The sequence below is a fragment of the Capricornis sumatraensis genome, chromosome 3 (genome assembly GCF_032405125.1).
Source record: "Capricornis sumatraensis isolate serow.1 chromosome 3, serow.2, whole genome shotgun sequence".
Taxonomy (NCBI): Eukaryota; Metazoa; Chordata; class Mammalia; order Artiodactyla; family Bovidae; genus Capricornis; species Capricornis sumatraensis.
The window spans coordinates 81,965,942-81,989,292 of NC_091071.1; the positions used below are offsets into that span (position 1 = coordinate 81,965,942).

The following is a 23,351-nucleotide window of genomic DNA, read 5'->3' on the forward strand; positions in this document are numbered from 1 at the left end:
GTATCAAAAAGAATCACTGCTCAGGTTTGCACAGAATGTTGGCCTTGCAAAGCTCAGTGCACAGGTCTCTAACCTTTGCCCTCAAGGAGAACTTGCTGTGGGTGGAACCACTCAGGGTCAGCATCAAGAAGAAAAGAGCTTATCCCCAGAGGCAGAGTGGAATAGTCCAGCATTCTATCTTCTCCACTTATTCAGCAAAATCACGCACGTAGTAAACATCAATAGGATGCTAACTAGGTCCAAGGACGCATTGGATTTGCAAATTTGAATGTTTTATTATCTGAAGTCAAAAAAGAAGATATAAAAGCTGTTTTATTTACCAAGCAAGTACACTAGGCCTATGAAAAGTGTGGTCCTTTCTGCTAAGCTCTCAGACATTCGAGGCAGTTGGCGAGACGGCTGTGTTTTCCGTCCCAGCTTAACATTTTCGAGGCTGCTGAATAATGTAGATCCTTTTCAGTGGAGTGACCTTCTCCAGAGCAGGTCTGGGTTTTTGATGTGCCATGTGTGCTACTGCTGGAAATTTATGGCTGAGCTAGAGGTGAGAAGGAAAGAAAAAAAAATAAGCATATTGGATCTTTGGGGTCATAAAGCATTAAAGTAGGAGAAAGCAAAACAGCTGGTCAGAGGAATTTCACAGTGTTGTTTACTTCTTTGATATAACCTCTTTTCCATACCACCTCTATCTCTGTACCCATGAGTATATGTGTTAACCTGGGTTTTCCCTCACTAGTACGTTTTTAACTTTTTCAACTATAAAATATTTTATATGTAATATATAAATAATATACATATGTGCATCTATATATATGTTTTGAAGTGATATTCTCAAAGATAGAAATGGTTAACTGTATCTTCATCAGTTCTCCAATATTAACAATTATCCTGGTGCCACTATGCATATACGAAACACAATATGCTAAGAAGGCCATGGGCACATTGGAGAGGGCCTGGGGTGGGGAGAAGGAACCCCTCAGATGTCAAAAGATCAGAAATAAAGAGCCTCTGAAGGAAGTTAGCAAAACTTAGGGTTATTATTTTTTAGATTGAAGCATGTGAAATTTCTATTTTTGTAGGTAAAAAATGGCCAAATACTGGCTGTTTTGTATGGTTCAACCTAACCATCATTGTAAAGAGAAAGCTGAGTGACTTATTAGCTCGCTAGTCATCCCTCCAGAAGACATTTGTGAGGAAATGAGCCTAAACTAAGATAGACTGAGACTTCGACAATAAGAGGAAGTACATATGGGACAAAGAGACCTTATGGAATTTACATCAAGGGCAGCATGAGATCATAAAGGATGCCCAATGCTGGGACAATTTCAAGCACAGTTTTCCTAAGAGGAGAATTCAGACTCAGTGGCCTGTTGGGCCCATTCCACTTGGTTTTCCAGTCCACTCACTCAATATAAAGGAACCTAAGGACACCTTCCTCAGCCAGCAAGGAAGGGATATCTCAGCTGACGAGGAATTTAATTTATTTCTATTGAGCTTAGATGCCCTTGCCTTGACACTCAAGTCAAATAAAAGGGGAGATAAACTGTTCATGACCCCAAACATCACACTGTTTATAGCTTGTTTGGGCTCTTCTAAACCAGGGAAACATAAGTGCCTTACATGTCTTCTTAAATGTCCCTGGGCACACAGCATTCCCTTTCATGTGAAATTTGACTCCAGAAAGCTCTTTCTTCTTGGTCTTAAAAAATTAAACACACTGGAAGAATATACACTGAAGTGTTAACACTGTTTATCTCTGAGGGATAGAATTATGGGCAATTCCTAGTCTTTTTATTTACTTTGTCTTTGTTTTGCTCAAAGTGTTTTTTACAATGAGAAGCTACAAGTTATATAATAATTAAACCCAAGGATGGTCTATGCTGACATTCTAGTAGAAAGGAAGAAACATAACTGAGGTATTGGTTATAAATATTGCATTAGAATTTAAAAACGAGCTGGTAACTTTGGAGGGTCAGATTAATTAACATTGGGCCCCATGACATATATTTTATAGTGTGGTAACAGCAGAATGTCTTGTTTTGTTTTTAAGGTTAGAACCAAAAGGAAACTTAAGAAGTCACTGACTTCAGTAGTTTTCTTTCAGATTAGGTGTCTTTAGTGTCAACTAAAACAGATGGATTATTTCAGGTTAGCTCTAAATCACGTTCAAGAGATTATAGGTAGGAAGATGTAGGACTTAAAGTCAAATATAAGGTAAAGGAGGGTGAGAAAGGAAGTGAACAAGTAGTTCTGATATAACAGAAGTCTGGGCAGTTAGCCAAGGTGAGATGGAGCAAGATGACAAGTTGAGACAGAAGAGAGAAAGCCACAGTGTGGATTACTGTTCTTAAGGTGTCAAGACGGATGATGGGTGGAGGTGTAAAAGGAAAGGCGAGAGGAGAGCAGTGTGTAATGACACACCTATTGCTTAATTTGGCACTAACTCATTATTTGATTTCCAGGGTTATCTCCACAGTTCAGGGGCTACATTTCTTTTGTAATTTAAAAAATTGTGATAAAATACATATAACATACAATTTACCATTTCATCCATTTTAAGTACAGCATTAAGTACACTTACACTGTTGCATAACTGTAACTGAGCATGACTCTATGGGGCCTTCCCATGATAGGCCTTCCCCCTATTCTCTGCTTTAGCTCCTCTCTGAAGCACCTAGATAATAGTATTTGATACACATTTCCTGAGGTATTTGACATATGTGAAAACCCCTCCACCAAATGGAAGACTTGGTGTTAACTGCTTGATGACCGTGAGTACATAGCCCCAGGCCTCCTGGAGTTTAAGGGCTGATAATGTTAGCCCTGTGACATCACCTTGCTACCTCACCATCAGCTGGCCAGAGAATTGTGCAGAGCTGATCAGCACCTGGAGACTCCACCCCAAACCTGGCTTTTGAAAATGCTTTGCCGAATCCTTTGGGGAGCTCGGGGCTTTTTAGGGCCTGAGTCACTTGTCTCCTTGCATGGCCCTGCAATAAACCTTTCTCTGCTCTAAACTCTCATGTTTAAGAGTGTTTGGACTCACTGTGAGTTGGGTACACGAACTTGTGCTAACATGGACATCACTACCATCCATTTCCAGAACTTATCCACCATACCAAGCTGAAATTTTGTACCCATTAAAGAATAATTCCTCATTATCTCCTCCTCCAGCCTCTGGCAACCATCATTCTACCTTCTATCTCTGTGAATTTGACTACCCCAAGTATCTCATGTACGGGGAATCATGCAATATCCCTGGGGTGGGAAGATCCCCTGGAAGAAGGCATGGCAACTCACTCCAGTACTCTTGCCTGGAGAATCCCACAGACAGAGGAGCCTGGTGGGCTACAGTCCATGGGGTCTCAAAGAGCCGTATACGACTGAAGTGACTTAGCATGCAATACTTGTTCTTTTGTGTCTGGTTTATTTCATTTAGCGTAATGTCTTCAAAGTTTATCCATGTTGTGGTATGTGTCAGAATTTCTTTCCTTTTAAAGGTTGAATAATATTCCAATGTATGTCTATAGACCACATTTTGCTTATACATTTATAGGTTGATGGACACTTGGGTGGCTTCCACCTTTTGGCTATTGTGAATAACGTTGCTATGAACGCTGTTGCACAAATTTCTCTTCAAATCTCTACTTCTAGTTCTTTCGGGTATATATTGAGAAGTGAAATTGTTAGATCACATGGTAATTCTATATTTAATTTTTTGAGATACTATCATATTGTTTTCCATAGTGCCTCTACCATTTTATATTCCCACTGGTTAGGGGTTCTCTTTTAACTAAGGCATTTAACTGAGGTTCTAAGAACTCTGCTCAATGGCTTCTCCAAAGAGGAATGACACAGGTCAGAATGAATGGGAGACTGCCCCTGGGGGCTGTTAGCCATCTGTGAACTGGCCTGGTAAGTTTTTAGAGGGGAAAAAAATCAACAGGACTGCGAATATAGTGGAAATAATTCTGCCAGGGATAATAACCTTAGAGGAACCACTCAAGATTATTAAATTACAAATGTACAAGTTTGGGAGGGTCAGAGCTTTATAACAATGCGTGAAAATACAAGAGAACTGAGTTCTTTTTCTCAAATACTTCACCCCCTCCATCAGGGGTACTCTAAAGTAGAAAGACTTGCAGGTTGTGGGTAGAGAGCCTATAAAGGGTCTACCTTCAGAACTGATGAAATGGTAAGTAATCAACCCTTAAATGCACTAATTCTTTGTTGTAGATTTTATATCAATGGAGATAGGAACATTTTTGTATTCAAGTCTTAACCAATAATAAGTAGGAATAGCTTTACAACCTACAAACCGCTGAGTTTTAGTCTGGCATCTTAACTTTGGGGTTATTTTGGATTTTTCATCATTAGTCTTTGTAAAATGATAGGATTTGTAGAATGAAAGGTATTTATCTGACTCATTAAGATAAAAGAAACTAGGGTAACTCCATAAGAGAAAGAATTCAAGGCCAGTATGTATGTAAGGATTCTGCCTGGCTGCAACTCCATCCCGTAAGGGGCAAAATGTTGGACTTGAAAAGTAGATCAATAGAAACTTCCACATTGAGAATGTATCTTCCTCTCGGGTAGTTGTGACCTCAGAACCTGTATTTTTCACTTCAGAGAAAAAGTCAAAGAAGTGTATTAAAAAGTCTTTATGATTAGAGCTGTGAAAGAAACTCTAGAAGCAAGAAACTCAGTGGCAGGTTTTGTTTTAGAGCCTGAAGTCAGGTGGTATTAGCAGACTGGCAGCTCTTCCATTCATCTTTCCAGGGTGTTAACGTCCAACTTGAATGTTGGCACTTAGATTTCTATACCCCATTACGCAAAGTGCTTAAAACAAAACATTCAGTCGATGAAATTCAAGGATTCTCCTACAGTGATGTTAATCCACAGAACAAGAGAAACCTTTTTCGATTTGCAGATGCCTTTGACGGCTTCCTCTTCCCCAGGATCCCATTCCATATACGTCTCACTGCGAGCCTGGTGACGCAGCTGACAGCTTGAAAAGTGGCCCCAATTTAACCAGGCTTCAACATTCCACTCACATCCACACTATAACCCAACCCCATTACTAATGGCTTAACTGGATACTTTTCTGTTGGGAGAAGCTTCACAACTATTGCCAAACTTACTTCTGTGACTATCCAGAGAGTTAACATATTTGGCAGTACTTTTATTTCTTATTCTTTGCCTTAAAATAATCAAGTAAATGAGCAATCATAAATCTCAGAGGAGCTATGTGGCTTCTAAAAGGTCAAAAACCTCTAGAGAGTAGGTGGAACTTCATCTAATACCAGATCTCAAATTTTTAGCTCGGAGAGCTTATATAACCCGTCTTCTGCAAGAATAAATATGTTGCATGGCCCATCACTGGGCAGCATGAATTCTTTCATTATTTATGGCTGAAACAGGTAGGGAGGACTGGCAAGAGAGGAAGGGAGAGTAGGAGGAAGGTAGTTGCTCATGGGGTCTGTATGGGGATGAGTGGGTGAAAGAGTGGGAGAGAAAATTTTAGGTTGCTTTCCACTTTGTTATTGTTTAGTCACTAAGGCGTATCTGACTCTTGAGACCCCATGGACTGTTGCCTTCCAGGGTCCTCTGACCATGGGATTTTCCAGGCAAGAATACTGGAGTGGATTGCCACTTCCTTCTCCAGGGGATCTGCCCGACCCAGGGATTGAACCCATGTCTCCTGCATTGGCAGATGGGTTCTTTACCACTGAGCCACCAGGGAAGCCCTAGTTTCCAGTTAGATTTGCACAATTCCAACCTTTGGGGAATTGTTTTCCATTCTCCCACATCTTAAATCTAGGTTGGTTTTAAAAGGGTATACAGACATGAATAGTATATGGATAGAAATTTCCTGCCATGGTTGAATTGTTGATGAGATCCTATGAGTAGGGCTGTAACTCTCACTGTTTTGGGCTCTTAAGTTCTTAAACTGGCATGAGAATTGACATGGGTTCTAGTAACTAGATATAATTCTAGCCGAGGGCATGAATGAATGCTAATAAATGCAGAGTCTATGACCCTCATTACTGCTACAATATTTCTTCCGGCCAATTATATATGGCTAGATCTTCATGACAATATGTATTGTTGGGGGAGTCATCATAATGCAGATGAAAGTTTGTTAGCAAAAATCTACATCTCTGTATTTTATGTCTTTTTTGGTTTAGACTGTTTATTAATAATACAATTTTTACATTAAAAATTTAACAGAATAATTTATCTACAGTAAAATATATGCCCTCTTCAGTGTTTAGTTCTATGGATTTTCTCAAGTGCATACAGTCTGTGACCACCACCACCATCAAGGTATAGAACCCTTCTATCCCTCTTCAAAATTCCCTCCTGTCACTTCGTGGTCAACTCCTCCTTCTACTCTCTGGCAACCACTGATCACCGCAGATCTATCTATATTTTAAAAGGCATTGTTCTTTCCACCTCAGGTTGACCTTTATTATGAAATCCTATTACACTTCAGGTTGAATTATGGATTTATGGAAAATTTTTCTTAGCTGTAAGGGAACAATGAATCCCACCAATCTCCATATTCAATAGAGTGACTTAGGGTAATCTTGGGACTCTCTTACTGGTCTCTTATCCTTTGCCTGGATTCCAGGTGATGCTCTATAGGACATCTCCCCTGGGGAATAGAAGCTAACCTGTCCCGAGAGCTAAGTGTGTCTGGCACTGCGCTGAGTCCTCTGCACACATTATATAACCTCATTTTATTTTCACATTTCTGTGAGGTGGATACGGTGAATCACATTCCTATTTACAGATAAGGAAATAGAAGCCTAAAGACACACAGCTACCAAGTGACAGAGCCAACATAGGACCCAGGTACCTGATATCTGATGCCAGAAACTGTTGTAATCAGTAACATACACAGTCCCACACAGTACACATTGAGCTAAGTGTTAAAGGGTTTTTAAAACATAGATATAGTTACCGTTAAAAATATTTGTAACAGCACACCATCTGTGTTTTCTTATGATTTCAAAATATAACTTATTGCTGTTGTTATTTGATTATTTTATCTTTGAAATACAGAGGTGCTATTTTTAACTGGCAGGGAAAGAGTCCTTTATGCCACAGACGTATACACATGTGTCTATTAAAAACAGTGACGATTCCAGCATCATACCTAAAGTACAGCATAATTGACCTTTACTGATCACTCTCTTTAAACACTTTATTTTGGGTTAACATATTTTAGAGGAATGTGTCTATTCCACTCAGTTCCACTTACTGTGGACATCTCTTGCCCCTGAGGATGAGGTGTTTGGAGAGCAGGAGCCAGAGAATGCAAGAGGCAGATCACCGTCCATCCCTGCCCTTCTTCTAAAGTCAGGAAGGCAAAGAGTCATTTATGACCTGCCCTCTGATCTACCTGATGGAAGAACCAGCACCCCCACCACCACCATGTGAGAAGGCTCTGTAGCTATGGTCTGTCGTCAAGATCTTATCTGGTACTACTACCTGCCTCATGGGCTTCAGACATAACTTTCCATTTCACTGTCATAAAATGGATGCTACTCATCAGAGCAGAGAGTGCAGACAGGTTTCTCTGTGTCAGGCACTATTCTAAGAGATTCCTGTGTGTGAATCTCATTGGTTCCACACAACAACCATCTCTTCCTAATCCTCATCTTACAAATGACAAATCAGAGGTGCAAGATCAATAACTTGCTCAAGGCTTTAAAGACAGTAAGATGAGAAGCCAGTACCAAAGAGAGGTCCCAGAAGTTTAGCCACACAATTGCCATTCTAATCTATTAATATTTCAGACCCCTGATGTTGGCAAACAGCAAGTCTTCCTTCTACAAAGGACACCCAGTCCTGTACCTTCAATATATGTTGGGGTAACAGAAATAGTGGTTCTTCAATGCCTGAATTCAGTGCATCCACCCTCTCCTTAGGAGTAGAATAAGGATCCTCGGATCACTTACAACATTTAAAAGCAAACTCTTGAACCCAAAATTAAACCGTCTATTCAGGAATAACTTTCTGAGTTTCCTGAGCTACTTAGAGAGAATTCAAGATACAGAAATAAAAATAGTAATGGTCGACCACCTTTATAAATAGACTTTATTAGATAAAGCCAGCCAGTGCCCAGCCTTCCTCCAGTCTTAAATTGGGCAACCCTCCACCCATCCTGGCCTCAAATCAAACATTTCCGTATGGGAAAGCAGCAGTGGGGAGGAAGGTCAAGAAGGGCTGAATTCCCAGCACACAGTTTGCCTTATTTAGAGCAACATGCCAAGGTCTTCAGGAAATAAGTGGATGGCAACATAAAGTTCTGCCAATTTGGCATCATGATTCTTGTTTAATTTCCTATCTTATTTTTGAAATGATTTCTTAAATAGATGCTAGGAATTTGGGAGCATCAGCTTTTCCCATCAAAACGACTCTGTGTTCCTTGAACTGAAAGCAGATTCTTTCACAGGGACATCAAACCTCTGAGTTGGAAAAAAATTCCAGTCATCAGCTCATTCACCCATGTAGCATGATCAGCTAGGTGAAAACTGGCTGGGAGTATCACGTGATCTGCCTCACCCATGGCTCACCTTCTCCAGAGTGTCATTCAGGACATCCATCATCTGTATTTTGGCAACATTTGCAATGGCACTGTGAAGATGAAAAGAAACCTCATATAGAAACAGCAACTTTCCCACTAAAGACGCTAAATGATCTGTGTAGATGGTTTTCTACTTGGTCTTTAAGCTTTCATGCTGCTTGGCTACTTCTGGAAGATTAAAAAAAACCCCACAAAACCCTGCTCTGTGTGACCATGAACTACAAGCTTTGCAGGCCAAGTTATTATAATTTTAATATTTATTAATATTAAAAATTTTTCTTTGAAGTAGAGTATACATGGAGAAAAGTGCACATATCAACATATAGGTTGGCGAATATTTACAGACTTGTAGCACTAGTCAAACTAGCTGCCCCTAAGGATAATCACTACCCTGCCTTACCGCCCCATATATTAGTTTTGACTTTGTACATTGTAAAATGCACCACATAGCGGGTACTCTTCTGTGTCTGACTTCTTTTCTCAGGCCAAGTTATTTTGTAGCAGAGTTTCAACGAGAGAGGAGCTTCTAGTGTAATTTCCTGAAGGAACTCTGCTCTTGGCCTATTTTGTGTATGTGTGTGTGGGTTTGTAGAAGTTATTAGGAAAGGAAAACAAATCTGATGATGCTTAGGAGTTTATTTTCTATGATATATTTTTCAAAAGCTGTTTTCCTATAATGTATAAGGAGAGATATTTGTCCATGAAGGGGAAGCAATCATATCCATGCAAACATGAAGTGGTTATGAAGAACAGAGGTGACTTCATGGGGAAGCTGGGGAAGCTCCAGGGCCTCTCATTGTGCAGTCTCCTTCCAAGGGGGCCCTAACCATTTCATATTTATAATTTTATAATGTTTTTCCTTAAAATGGCCTCCCAATTCTATAAGCTTCGGGTCCCACATACCTATATCTACCCTAGTAAATAGCTCAAGCCTCCCAATTCTGTAAGCTTCGTGTCCCACATACCTATATCTATCCCCAGTAAATAGCTCAAGCCTCCCAATTCTATAAGCTTCGGGTCCCACATACCTATATCTACCCCAGTAAATAGCTCAAGAAAGCTACTTCTAGCTGTTTAGGTTCTGCAGTAGTCCAAGTCTCATCTTTTAATGACTATTAGAAAACAATTCGGAGAAGGAAATGGCAATCCACTCCAGTATTCTTGCCTGGAGAATCCCATGGACAGAGGAGACGGGTGGGCTACAGTCCAAGGGGTCGCCAAGAGTCGGACGTGACTGAGCGACTTTACTTTCATTTTCATGCATTGGAGAAGGAAATGGCAGTCCACTCCAGTGTTCTTTCCTGGAGCATCTCGGGGACGGGGGAGCCTGGTGGGCTGCCGTCTATGGGGTCGCCCAGAGTCCGACACGACTGAAGCAACTTAGCAGCAGTAGCAGCAGCAGAAAACAATTGCAGTTTTAAAGAGGGTTCCACTCACCACTTTATAACTCTCTAGGCAACTCCTTCTCATAATGTTCACTTGATGTTCGGATTAACAGTAAGTCCCATTTGGTGAGGTACAGAGGAATGAATGACTTGCCCACCGGCTGCCAACTAGAAGGCCATTTTCAAGTTATGACTCTTTAGTTCCTGAGTCCCTGGCCTAGGCATGATAACGAGTGTCACAACAAACAGAGCTTATGCTTGAGTCCGATTTTAACAGGATAGGCTTTCAAAGTTAGCCAGCTGACAATTCAATGACAGTCTGATGTCATTTAGAGAGTACTTTCTCTATTCTAGGAACCGTCCTAGATGCTGGGTCAGGAGATAAATAATATGTGACTCTCACTCTTGAGGACTTAGAGCTTTGCTTTCACTATGTGGTGATTATTTTCTGATTCAGAAGAAACAAACACTCAATGCCAAATGGGAAAATTTTTTAAAATTGAGCTATCACTGACATAAAGATTACACTAGTTTCAGGTGTACAACATAATGATTTGATATTGTATATACTGCAAAATGATTACAATAAGTCTAGTTAATATTTCTCACCATATATAGTTAAATATTTTTTCTTATAACGAGAAGTTTTAAGGTTTATTCTCTTAGCAACTTAGCAAATATGCAATACAGTATCATTAACTATCCTGTCTAATTCAATGGAACATTGAGCCATGCCACGTAGGGCCACCCAAGATGGAGGGGTCATGGTGGGAGATGGTGAAGGACAGGGAAGTCTGGTGTGCTGCAGTCCACGGGGTCACGAAGAGTTGGACACGACTGAACAACAGCAGAATCATTAGCCACAGTCACTACGCTGTACATTGCATCCGCGTGGCTTATTCGTCTTATAACTGGAAGTTCGTGCCTGATGATCCCCTTCGCCCATTTTCTACCCGTCACCAGCCCGCCCCCGCCCCCCCACCCGCTCCCCCCAGCTTTTGCAACTACTGATCTGCTCTCTATATCTAAGAGCTTGAGATTTTTGTTGCTGTTGTCCCGGGTTTTTTTTCTTCTTAGATTTCTCATACAAGATAGATCACATGTTAATTGTCTTTCTCTGTTTGACTTATGTCATTTCGTATAATGCCTTCCAGGTCCGTCCATATTGTTACAAGTGGCAGGATTTCCTTCTTTCATATGGCTGAAAAATATTCCTCTGTGTGAGTGTATGGGTGTGCGTGTGCACATATGTGTATGTATGTAGGTATCACATCTTAAAAAATCCATTCATCCATTAATGGACACTTGGGTTTCTTCCATATCTTGGCTACTATAATAATGCTGCAATAAATGTGGGAGTGTGCATATCTTTTCAAGTTAGTGTTTCCATTTTCCTCAGGTAAATATTCAGAAGTAGAATAGCTGGGTCATACGGCAGTTCTAGTTTTAATTTTGGAGGAAACTCCATACTGCTTTCCGTAGTGGTTATATTAGAAACTAAGAATGCACAAATGTTCCCTTTTCTCCATATCCTTGCCACAGTTTGTTATTTTTTGACTTTATGGTAATAGCCATTCTGACAGATATAAGGTGATATTTCATTGTAGTTTTGATTTGCGTCTTCTCCCTGATAATTAACAATGTTGAGCATCTCTTCATGTACCTGTTCTGATTCTTCTTTGGGAGAATGTCTGCTTAAATCTTCTGTCCATTTTAAAACTGGAGTGTTTGCTTTTTGGCTACTGAATTGTATGAAGTCTTTATGTATGAGATAGAGTATTTCATTTTAAGGTAGAAAAACCCTAAAAAAAAAAATTCTTTCCAGAAATCGAGAAGAAAAATTTTAAAGTGATCTAAAAAGTAATTTTATATGGAAAAAAAAATCTGAGACATTCCATAGCCTATTTCCTTCCACATGTTCTTTCTGAGACTGTTACCATTTTAATTGTTAAGGACATATCTAAGCATCTTCGAATTCACTCCTTTTGAATTACTCGTGAACTCACCTATGGAAATTATCCTGAAATTAGTAGTCTCTGAAATGGCGCTATTTGGAGGAGCTAATTTCACATGCTTCTTTTTGAAGGCACTATTTTCCTTACCCAAGGCATAGAGGGGCTGGGTCATTTGTACAAGAGATCCAGCCCATGGCTCTCTGCTTAGCTCTGAGAAAACTGCAGTGTGTCAAGGTTATCCGGGAAGGAATTCAGGGAGAAAACAACCTCAGTATCCAAATGCCTTTCGGCTGGGCCAAATATAGTGGCCATTATTTTCTAAATAATTGAGTGAGGAATTTGAAACAAACAAACAAGAAAGCATTCATTTTTAATTCAGGAGATTTGCTTCAGCAGAAAACGCATTACAAAAACAAGGCCAGCTTAGAGACAGTAGTACTTTAAAGGCTAAGGTGAAAATATAGATGTTGAGTCCAGTTTTGATGCATTCAGGACTGTGCTTTTTAATAGCAGGCAGTTAGGCTGTCTGCAGAGAGGAGGAGGTTGGGCAGAGAGAGTCTCCAGAGGGCAGTTACCTCCCCCCACCCCTTTCCCCTCCCATCTTGACCCCCATCACCTACTCTACTCCACCCCACCCCACCCCACCCCACCCGCTGCCTCTAACTCTGGTTAGCAAGTGCCTGGGGAGCCTTGGTTTGCCCTAAGATACAGCAACGCCTCTGACTTCTGGCAGCAGAGTTGTCTAAAACTCGAGATGAAGAAGGAAAAGAAATGAAGCAGTCTCCTACCTTGTTTTCTCTAACCCTGTTTTCTTGGTATGTCTCTCCAAGATGCCAATTTCCTGTTTTTTGGGAATTCGCTTTCCTCCAGCTTTTACTATAAACAAAGAAGCATCAGCACAAGAATCATGGTTAGGGCAGCAAGAGAAAATTAGTTTTATTATTCAAGGTATGAATTGACATTTGAAGAATTTCAGAACTTTTTGAAGAGCTGAACTTTTATCTAAAACAACATAATAAAAAAAGTACCTTGAGCTAATGTTACAGATAAAAAAAATATTCAAACAAAGTGGGAAGGAGAGAAGGGTTAAGGTTTTTGCTTGTTTGTGTTCAGAGAGGGGGAACTAAGGCTAAAAAAAAGCAGTGGTGTTTATACCTTCGATTTGGGAGGAGATAACAATGCACTCCCTTAGGCATTTCACTGAAAACATTTTTTCTTATTATCAAACCAATTACATTCTTCATGATAGCAACTGACAATTACACTGTGACCCTCCTGTTTTCCCACAAGATTAAAGTGCAAGGCTTGCAAATTTTTAAATCCAACCAAAGCTTTCAAAAGCTAGATTGGAGAATGAGCCAAAAGTCAGGGCAGCGGTGATAACAGGCACTTAATTCAAAAGAGATGCTTCTGATCCCACCAGATATCCACCTTGCATCCCAGACCTCAAACCTCCTTGTTCCAGGAGCTCAGATGTTCTAATGAGTAATTAAAATGCATTAATAATCCTGCTGCTTAAGAGATCAATTAGTGTTAATTAGGCTACAGATGACCTAACAGCAATTCAAGTGTTTAACAATGTCAGATGAAATCAACTTGAAAAGGAACAACCCATTTCATATTGCAAGTCAAAGCAAATACTTTTTTCTGTTCCCAGGAAATTTGCACATTTGAAACCTGACAAGCTCAAATGATAAAAAGCTAAATGGACATTGATTTGTTTGAGCCTGTTAATTCTTTTTATGGAAATGTTAGATTGGCAATTTTCTAAAACTGGCTTCAATAAAGCGAAAAATAGGAAAACTCTTTTCCTTTCTCTTTCTCAATGCCCTCGTGAATTGACTTCATTTTTATTTTAAAACTATTAATTTTTTGACTATGTAATATACATTCATGAAGCACACAATTCAAAAAACATGGGAAGATCTCTTCTACGATTATTTTTAGGTCTCCAGTTCACTTCCCTAAATACTGCTAATGTTAACAAGTTTTCTATGTATTCATCCGTAGACATTCTATACACATACCTATGTATTTTTTTAATGGTAGCATACATTGTTCTGTATCTTGTTTATTTATATTTTTCATTCAGTCTTGCACTTTGGAGTAAGTTCCCTATCTGCGCGTGAAAAGAGATATATATGTATCACATACATATGTAAAAAAGAGAATGTATATGTAAAAAGAGAATGCCTTTTTTTTTAACATCTGGTTTAAAATTTCATTATATGGACATTCTATGTGTACTTAACCAGTTTTCAAATGCTGGACATTTTAGATGTCTCTAATCTGTTACTATCAAAAACAATGCTGTAATGAATATCCTTTTCATGTACATAATTTTGCACAAGTGCAAGTATATCTGTGGGATAAATTCCTAGAAGTGATCTTGTTAATTCTTAAGAGTATGTGCATTTGCAATTTTGTTCAATCTCGTCAAATTATCCTTCACAGAAGTTGCACTAGTTTACAATCTCACTAGTTTCAATGACAGTGATTGTTTCCCTATACCTCAGGCAACAATGTGAACTAGAAAATATTTGGTTTCATCAACCAATAAGAAAAAGAAAGGTAATTTGCATTTCTTATATTTTATTAAAAGTTGAGCTTATTTTATTTCAGAAGGCAGTTGTATTTTTTTTTTTTTAAAGACTGTTTAAATTTTTGGCCTATTTGTCCTGTTGGGCTTCTGTTCCATTCATCTCTGTTTATATGCTGTTACAACTTTATTTGAATGACTGTCGCTTTATATTTTAATTGATAGTCTTTCTTTGCTATATTTACTTTGCAGAATTTTATTAGCTATTCTTATTTATTTTTTCATATGAACTTTTGAATCAGTTTGTCAGTTCCCACCAAAAATATCCTGCTGGTAGTCTTTTAATGGTCTTGCTTTAGATTTATAGATTTTAAAAAAATCTTATTTATTTATTTTTGGCTGTGCTGGGGCTTCCTTGGTGTGTGGGCTTTTCTCTAGCTGCGGCAAGAGGGGGCTACTCTTTGGGTGTATGCGCAGGCCTCTCGTTGAGGAGCACTTGCTCCAGAGCAGAGGCGCAATAGTTGTGGTGCGTGGTATGTGGGAGCTTCCTGGATCAGGGATCAGACTCTTGTCTCCTGCATTGACAGGCGGCTTCTCTACCACTGAACCATTGGGAAGCCCTTAGATTATTTTTAAAGGGAAAATTCATATCTTCATATCCTGGCTGCTCTCTTTTCAAGAACATGGTATGCTTTTCCATTTTACCCACTCCAGTACTCTTGCCTGGAGAATCCCATGGAGGGAGGAGCCTGGTGGGCTACAGTCCACGGGGTCACAAAGAGTCAGACATGACTGAACGACTTCACTTTCACTTTTATTTTCTTGGGTCCCTCAGTAACTTGTTCACATAAATCTTACACATTTATTATTAGGTTTATTCCCTAAGCATTTTCTCTTTGTTGTTGTTGTTGCAATTGTAAAGAGGGTCTATTCTTCCATTATAGCTCTCATGGACTGTTGTTCTTATATTAATATCATTGATTTTATATCCATATCTTATTGAAATCTCTTACTGTTTATAGTATTTTTGTTGATTCCCTTTTATTTTCCTGGTTAAAAATTATATAGTCTGCAAACAATAGAATATTACTTCGTCTAGAATAATATTAAATAGTGCTCATGAAGGACATTTTTGTCATCCTAATTTTTTAAGGGATTGCTTTTAGTGTTTTCCCATTAAGTATAATGTGTAGTTAGTTGGATATACACACAAACACATATCTGTAATATATATACCTATTCAAATACATTTATTTTATTGTATTAAGGAAATATCCTTCTATTACTGTTTCATTGGCTTAAAAAATTACAAACACATGTTGAATTTGACTAGATGCCCTTTTATAATTCATGTATATGATCATATGGTTTTTCTCTTTAATGTGGTTAATTATGTTAACAGATAAAAATTTTATAAGTATATATTAATGAATATTTTACTATCAAACCATTCTTGTGTTCATGGAATAAACTCTCCTTGGTCATTTTGAATAGCCAAGTTTTTTTTTATTGATAGTAAAAGTATATCACTATACTTTTATAATACTAGATATAGTCCAGGGGAAAAAAAAGTCCTGTGTTTACGCACACATCTGTGTGTGTGTTAGTCACTCAGTTATGTCCGACTCTTTGCAACCCGATGGACTGTGTAGCCCATCAGGCTCCTCTTTCCATGGCAAGAACACTGGAGTGGGTTGTCATTCCCTCCTCCAGGGGAATTTTCCCAAACCAGGGATTGAATCTGGGTATCCTACATTGAGGTGGATTCTGTACCATCTGAGCCACCAGCCTCTGCTTTAAATTCACACACACATACACACGCAGCATACAAAATAATCAGCAACAGAAATGGAAATGATGTGGAAACATCTTTTGAATAGCCATGGGAAATAGATGAAATAAACTGAGGGGTGCCCTTTTCTGGAGACTGCTTGAAGAGAGTATGCCTCTGTTTGAAGGGTGTTGCTCACAGCACCGCTCTCTCTTCTACCAAGAAGAATCAAATCACAATAGCCCCAAACCTAGAGCTTGGGTCTTCAGTACCCTTCAGTAGTATCTGTCATTCTTCTAATGACAAATGTCTTTTAAACATGGAGTGTTGTAATTACTTTCCTATTAGTATTCTTTTGTTTTCTCTGTTATGGTTTTCACATGTTTTCTTCCACTGATTATTACTGCCAACTACAGAAGCACACCTGTTATAGCTAAAATGAGGACCAGTTTAAAGTGAGAAGAACTTTGGCATGTTGAGGTCTCTAGACAATGTCCAGAGGAGAGTGACCAGAGAGGAGAAGAAGCCGTGTCACAGGGGAAATACCACTTCTGAGGAAGCCGAGGCACAAGGGAAACTTATGATGTCATTTTCAAGGATTTTAGAGGCTGTCTTATGGAGGAGGCCTGGTTTCCTGGTGAGGAAATGTTATTAGAGTCAGAGAGCTCTACCCTGCCTGAGCTCTGTGACCTCAGGCAAGATACTTAAACTCCTCTGTGGCACAGTTTTTGGATTCTAAAAGGAATAATACTGATTGTGTGAGTTGCCCTAGAAAATAGAGGCAACAGAAGCACCTGGATACATGGGAGGCACTTAATAATTAGTAGGTATTATTATTTACATTTGTTTTTCCAGAGGAGACAATGAAAACCAAATAGCAAAAGTTCCTGAAAGGCAGAGCCTGGCTGCATATAACTGTTTTATTCAAAGTGAAGTAGACTGCATAGCACAATAGTATGTTTCCTGGCCCCACAGTGTGCTAAAAAGAAGTGTATCTGCCATGAATATTTTAGAAGGATTTGGGGAAATTCAGTAGCAGTAAACTAGATGGTTTTTACTGTAACGTCTTTAATGTGATTCTAACTATTCCCATCTACCTACAAAAGAAAATCTATCATGTTCCCTCCCTTTCGAAAGAATACAGTGCACTTAGAAAAGCAAAAGAAATAGAAAAAAGTAAGGAGAATGCAAACATGGGAGTTCTTCATTCTTCAGAACAATAAAACAGTGACATTTGAGGGGAAATTAAAAATCCTCTCATGACAGACCCTAGAGTTTGTCACACAGAGTGAAGTAAGTCAGAAAGAGAAAAACAAATATCATGTATTAATGCATATATAAGGAATCAAGAAAAATGGTACAGATGAACCTCTCTGTAGAGCAAGAATAGAGATGCAAACGTAAAGAACAGGTGTTTGGACATGGCGGGGGGAAAGGGGATGAATTGGGAAATTGATGTTGACATGTGTACACTGTCATGTGTAAAACAGATGGGGGAACCTGCTGTATAGTGCAGGGAGCGCAGCTTGGTGCTGTGATGACCTGGAGGGGTGCGGGTGGGCTGGGGTGGGCTGGGGCAGGGAGGGAGATCCAAGAGGGAGGGGACATATGTATACACATGGCTGATTCACTTCGTTGTACAGCAGCAACTAACACAATTTGCAAAGCAGCTATACCCAATTTTGAAAAAATTCTCACAGGATTCTTACTTTCATCCAGGAGTCTTTGAATCTATCCAGGGCTGTGGGTTCTGAGTGATTTAGGAAGCATAAGTCTACCACACGTTGGATTTTCAGAGTATAGTTCTTGTACCAAACTTGTTCTGATAAGTAATCTCACTTGGTCAGCAATGTACAGTAGAAAGGAGCAGAGGAGAGTCCCTCCACACTATAGATGGATACACTGAGATATAGAGTAAGGCTCTCACTACACTGGGGTGATTGAACCAGATGGAACCTTGTGGGAGGGTCATCTTCAGAATTTTGCAGGGAATACTGTTGACACCTCCTGGATCTCCCTGGATTTAGACAAGCCATTTTTTTTTTAAGCTGTTATTGCTTTTTATTTTTGTTCATTTTCTTTTTGGTTGAGCTGTGTGGCTTGCTGGAGAAGGCAATAGCAACCCACTCCGGTACTCTTGCCTGGAAAATCTCATGGACAGAGGAGCCTGGTAGGCTGCAGTCCATGGTGTAGCTAAGAGTTGGACATGACTGAGTGACTTCACTTTCACTTTTTACTTTCATACATTGGAGAAGGAAATGGCAACCCACTCCAGGGTTCTTGCCTGGAGAATCCCAGGGATGGGGGACCCTGGTGGGCTGCCATCCATGGGGTCGCACAGAGTCGGACACGACTGAAGCAACTTAGCAGCAGCAGCAGCAGCAGTGTGGCTTGCTGGAACTTAGTTCCCCAACCAGGAATTAAACCCACAACCTCCGCAGTGAAAGCTCAGAGTTCTAACCACTGGACAACCAGGGAATTCCCTAAATAAGCCATTAAAAAAAAAAACATTTGCAACCAACATTTGCAATCAGATTCTTGCCAGTTTTGTTTAAACTAGTTGGTCTAACTCACGGGATCTCAAAGTCTCACTGTAACTAAATTAGGTCAATTAAATTTGTAATTGTTTATGTAATTCCATGTTTGGGACTATATTGCCTTTTGAACCTTTGTAGAACAACCAACTAGAACTGGGCAAAGTACAAAATGAACTGATTTAACATTTTAACAGGACTTTGAATACAAATATATTCAAATACAAGACTGCAGGTACTTTTAATAAGCAAAATGACCTAGAGATTTTTAAAGAATGTAAGAGAGAGCTGATTTTTTTAAACAGTTTCATTAGAAAACCTACATTGATGTGGAGAAAACAAAAATTTTATTTCCTATCTATGACTAAGTGTTCTACTTTTGTGGTCACCTTTGTAGTTTATGGATTTTGTAGTTTTCAAAAGTGGACGCTTGAGTTTAGAATGCTATACAATAATTTTCCAATTAAGATTTTCCAGGCATTTTGCATCTTGTTTGGTAGAGGGTAGTTAAGCTAAGGAAAGACAAACCTCCAGGAAAAATTGAGCTTCTTTCTTTCAATAATCAGTGGAGAACGTATGTGAAAAAGATGACCACCATGAAGGTTTGGGCAAACTCTGCCTTGTGACTTAGAACTTTCATTTGAACATTTTAATTTAAAAGTCAGATATTTGAGAAATACTTTCTTTTCTTTCACAGTCGAGTTTTTGGTAAATTCTAAACTATCCATCAAAAGCCCCGCATCAGGAATAGCTTGTGAAGCAAGGAGAGAGGGCTTGGCATGGGTCCACTTGACTGTCCATCTCTGCACCCCTGCTCTCCAGCTGTGTGGTGCTGAGCATATCCCTTGACTTTGCTAACTTTCAATTTGCTCCTCTGTGAAACAGGGATGTGGGAACATCATTGGTCTGCAGGATTGATTTCGTGTCTAGAAGGCTCTGTGTAGTGCCAGGCACACAGGGTTAAGTGAAAAGCAGCTGTTCTTGTCATCAAACCCCTGCCCTGTGACGTGTGGGGTAGTAGCCTCTCAAATTCTCTGTCAAACCTCACAGATCAACTCCCAGAAGCTGGCATGGACAGACTGGAATTGATAGAATTAAGCCTCTAGTGTTTGCTTTAGAAAAAAAAAATCATACTGGCCCATCTGCAGCCATGATTTCTTCCCCATTCTTAGTTTAACCCTAGGGGATGCACGGGGCTTCCCTGGGAGCTCAGATGGTAAAGAATCTGTGTGCAATGCAGGAGACGGGGGTTCAATCCCTGGGTTGGGAAGATTTCCTGGAGGAGGAAATGGCAAACGATTCCAATATTCCTGCCTGGGAAATCCCCTGTACAGAGGCGCCTGGAGAATCCCATGGATAGAGGAGCCTGGTGGGCTACAGTCAACGGAGTCATAAGAGTCAGACATGACTTAGTGAGTAAACACTCACGCATGCAGGGGATACATTCCCTAAACTTCCCTCTCTCTTCAATGAGTTAGTGAACGATTCTCTCTGGCGTTTCAGCAGTGGCCCCTTTGATGGCTCTGATTCGTTTGCCTTACGCCAAATACAAAAGTGTGAGGGATACAGAAAACTCATGAACTGCTGCTTTTTCTTGTTCAATATGTATGCCCTTAGCTTCCTTAGATTACTTCCTACTTGCTCAGTTTCAGCTATTCATGTAATGGCGTTCTTATAAAACTGAGAGTGAGGCAAATCAAAACAGCAGAAAACCAAAAGCTAACTTCCTAGAGCCTAGGCCACCTCATGTTTAGTGTAGTCTTGTTTCACAACATAAATAAGCAGGGCTCACAGAGGTGCCGTATATTATATAATATACATGAAAGAAAAAAACCACTACACGCTTGCCACGTAGGTGGGAAAGAGTTACAGCTGGCTGACATTTGAGTGGTTTCATTTTTAACTGTGATGGGGCAGGCACACGGTTCTTTCCCATTGCAATTTCCTTCTGTTCTGATGATTGCAGTAGTCTCTAATGCCTCCCTCAAACATCAGGAGGTCTTGCCATGGAAGAAAATCATTTCTTGTGGCAGCTATGTGTTTTCCCAGGCCTGTACTTTACAGGGATTAACATTCATGTCTGGGTACCTTACACAGGTTATCTCTTTAAACAGTCATAAAAAACTTACAATATCAATGTTATTTATTACTGCTTACATGGACAGAGGAATCTGGTGGGCAACAGTCCATGGGGTCACAAAGAGTCAGACACGACTGAGCATGCATGCATACCCCCTCCTGTTTTAGAGATAAGAAAACTGAGGCTTAGCCATGTGGAAGGGAAGCAGGGTTTAAATCTAGGACTGACTGGTTTCAAAGGCCATGTCAGACCTTTCCACCTTATCATGTCTGCATCCTACTTTCTGGGGCCTGTCTATTGCTTATAAAACTCAGGTAAAATTTAATGGAATTCTGGCAATGGATTATTTTTGTTCTATAAATAAAATTTTGTGTGGTAGCAATCTGGTTCAGAGTTAAACTATGTAATAGACAAGCTGAAGGATGAGGCTTTCTTGTTCCCTTGTTCTCAGCGGGGAGGCAAAAGTCTGCCTTCATCTCCATTCTAATTATCCCAAACCTCTTATCTGAAGTGTCACAGTTCATAATAATTAATTGTCATGCCAGAGGCATTGTGACATGCTTGATGGCGTCATGGTGTGCTATGTACACAGAGTAATTAGCAATCATTAGCAGTGGGGACAAAAAGTTCCTGGTGGCTTCATTCACATTTCTATTTGCTTGAGTTTATCTCTGTGTTCTTTGTGTATAAATGTCATTTAGCAAATCAGGCATTAGCTGAACTGTTTTAGGAAGGATTGGGATGGAAGTTGCAGGAAGAGAATGATGTCTTCTTTTGTCCTTAGGTAGAAACTTCCAAGTTAGTCCTTCCACGTAGGACTTCCTGGTGGCTCAGATGGTAAAGCGTCTGCCTACAATGAGGGAGACCCGGGTTCAGTCCCTGGGCCAGGAAGATCTCCTGGAGAAGGAAATGGCAACCCACTCCAGTATTCTTGCCTGGAAAATCCCATGGACGGAGGAGCCTGGTAGGCTATAGTTGCAAAGAGTCACACATGACTGAACGACTTCACTTTCACTTTCAAAAACTTCTAATAATTGACATCAATAGTTCTTGATCATTAGTTGACATCATTAACTTTAAATGTAGATAATGTTAATTATTCCTAAATCCAATGACAAATATAAAAAGTCAGGAGTCTGCCACAAGAGACCATGACAGGGTGCCAAGATGGGTAAACTCAGAATTACGGTAAAAATTCTGACTCTTTTTTGGCTGGGCTGCCCACCAGAAAGCCACTGAGCCTTGTGTCAGCTTTTGATGCTTTGTGAAGGTTATACCTGCCACTGTCCTCTGCAGCAAGGATGGCTGAAATCACCTTGGCTTAGAAGAGCCAAGGAATGATACCAACAAATAAATTTTGTTATTTGGAGAAAGGCAAGAACAAAGCAGTTGAGCTTGTGAGATCATTCTCAAGGAAAAGGAAACGAGATAGGCAGTAGAAAGAACATCAAACTGGCTAAAAATAGGCCTGAGTGCCTCAGCCAGTCTATATGAACATATGGTTAAGTACAATAAAAATAATTTCCATATTCCAGAGAATTGATATAAATAGCATACTTAAAAAAAAGGAAAGAACCGTGGATCCTTTGTAAAATACTTCGAAAGCTACCTTTTCTAGTCGGCCCCTGCCAGGCCCGTATCACCTTTTTTAAAAGTGCTCCTCAGCTTGGTGACAGACAAAAGACATGACTGATAACACTGCCCAACCCCACACCTGAGGAGGGCGAGAGAAACTGCATTGCTGTCTTCTGTGCAGAAGCTGGTTTGCCTGGGCACCAAGTCAGACAATGTATAGGCATCTTGGGGAGACTGAGTCTAGAAGCTGGAACCTCCAGGGAGGAAGGTTTCCATGAGCAGGAAATCACCTCCTGGGTGTGGACGGGTCACTACAAAGCTACAGCCATAGAGGGAAGGTCCAAGCTCTCCACCTGCTCCTTTCCACCAGTGCCCAATCCCTTGCGCTCTCACAGAACGTTAGGCTTTAATTCAGCCAAAGCGGGGCCTGTTAAGTCCCCAGATGGTTTTTATACATAAGCCTAAGAGCATCAAAGACAGAAGAGGAAATCAGTTTGCAGGAAGTTAAACTAACACGAGAGACAGAGAGCCTTGGCTCTGTTGGGGATCTCTGTTGAAGGCACTGATGGAAGCGGGGCCGTGGCAGCAGCAGTGGGGCCTTGCTATCTGCAGGGCAGAGGGCGGGTGGGCAGCCTACCTGCAGGAGGATGCCCCCCTTTCAGTGGGGAGAGCTGGACTTGCACTTCATTTGCCATAGTGCGTGCCAAGGCCAGTGGCAGTGCTGGTGCTCTGGAGGCTGAGTGCCAGCTGCTGCAGCTGCCCCACTGCACCCCGGCTTTATATGGGCTGGGGGCGGGGCCCCTTAAGGGCTTTGCTGAGCAGCAACAGGGCTTGGCACCTAGCTTTTCTGGGAACCTACATCTTTTTGACCAGTTCTCTCTTAGAAGAATGCTTTCTTTTTATTTCCTTCATCTGAGAG

The 23,351-nt window shown here is 40.2% G+C and overlaps 1 protein-coding gene across 1 annotated transcript; it reads right to left on the reverse strand.

Moving 5' to 3' along the window:
- Window positions 1–418: 418 nt before the first annotated feature.
- DAPL1 (death associated protein like 1) lies at window positions 419–23,127 on the reverse strand. The gene is made up of 4 exons (XM_068969582.1): window positions 23,070–23,127; window positions 12,722–12,809; window positions 8,583–8,643; window positions 419–535 (listed from the first exon to the last, which is right to left on the reverse strand). The coding sequence occupies exons 1-4, from the start codon at window positions 23,125–23,127 to the stop codon at window positions 419–421; spliced, it is 324 nt and encodes a 107-aa protein (XP_068825683.1).
- Window positions 23,128–23,351: the final 224 nt, after the last annotated feature.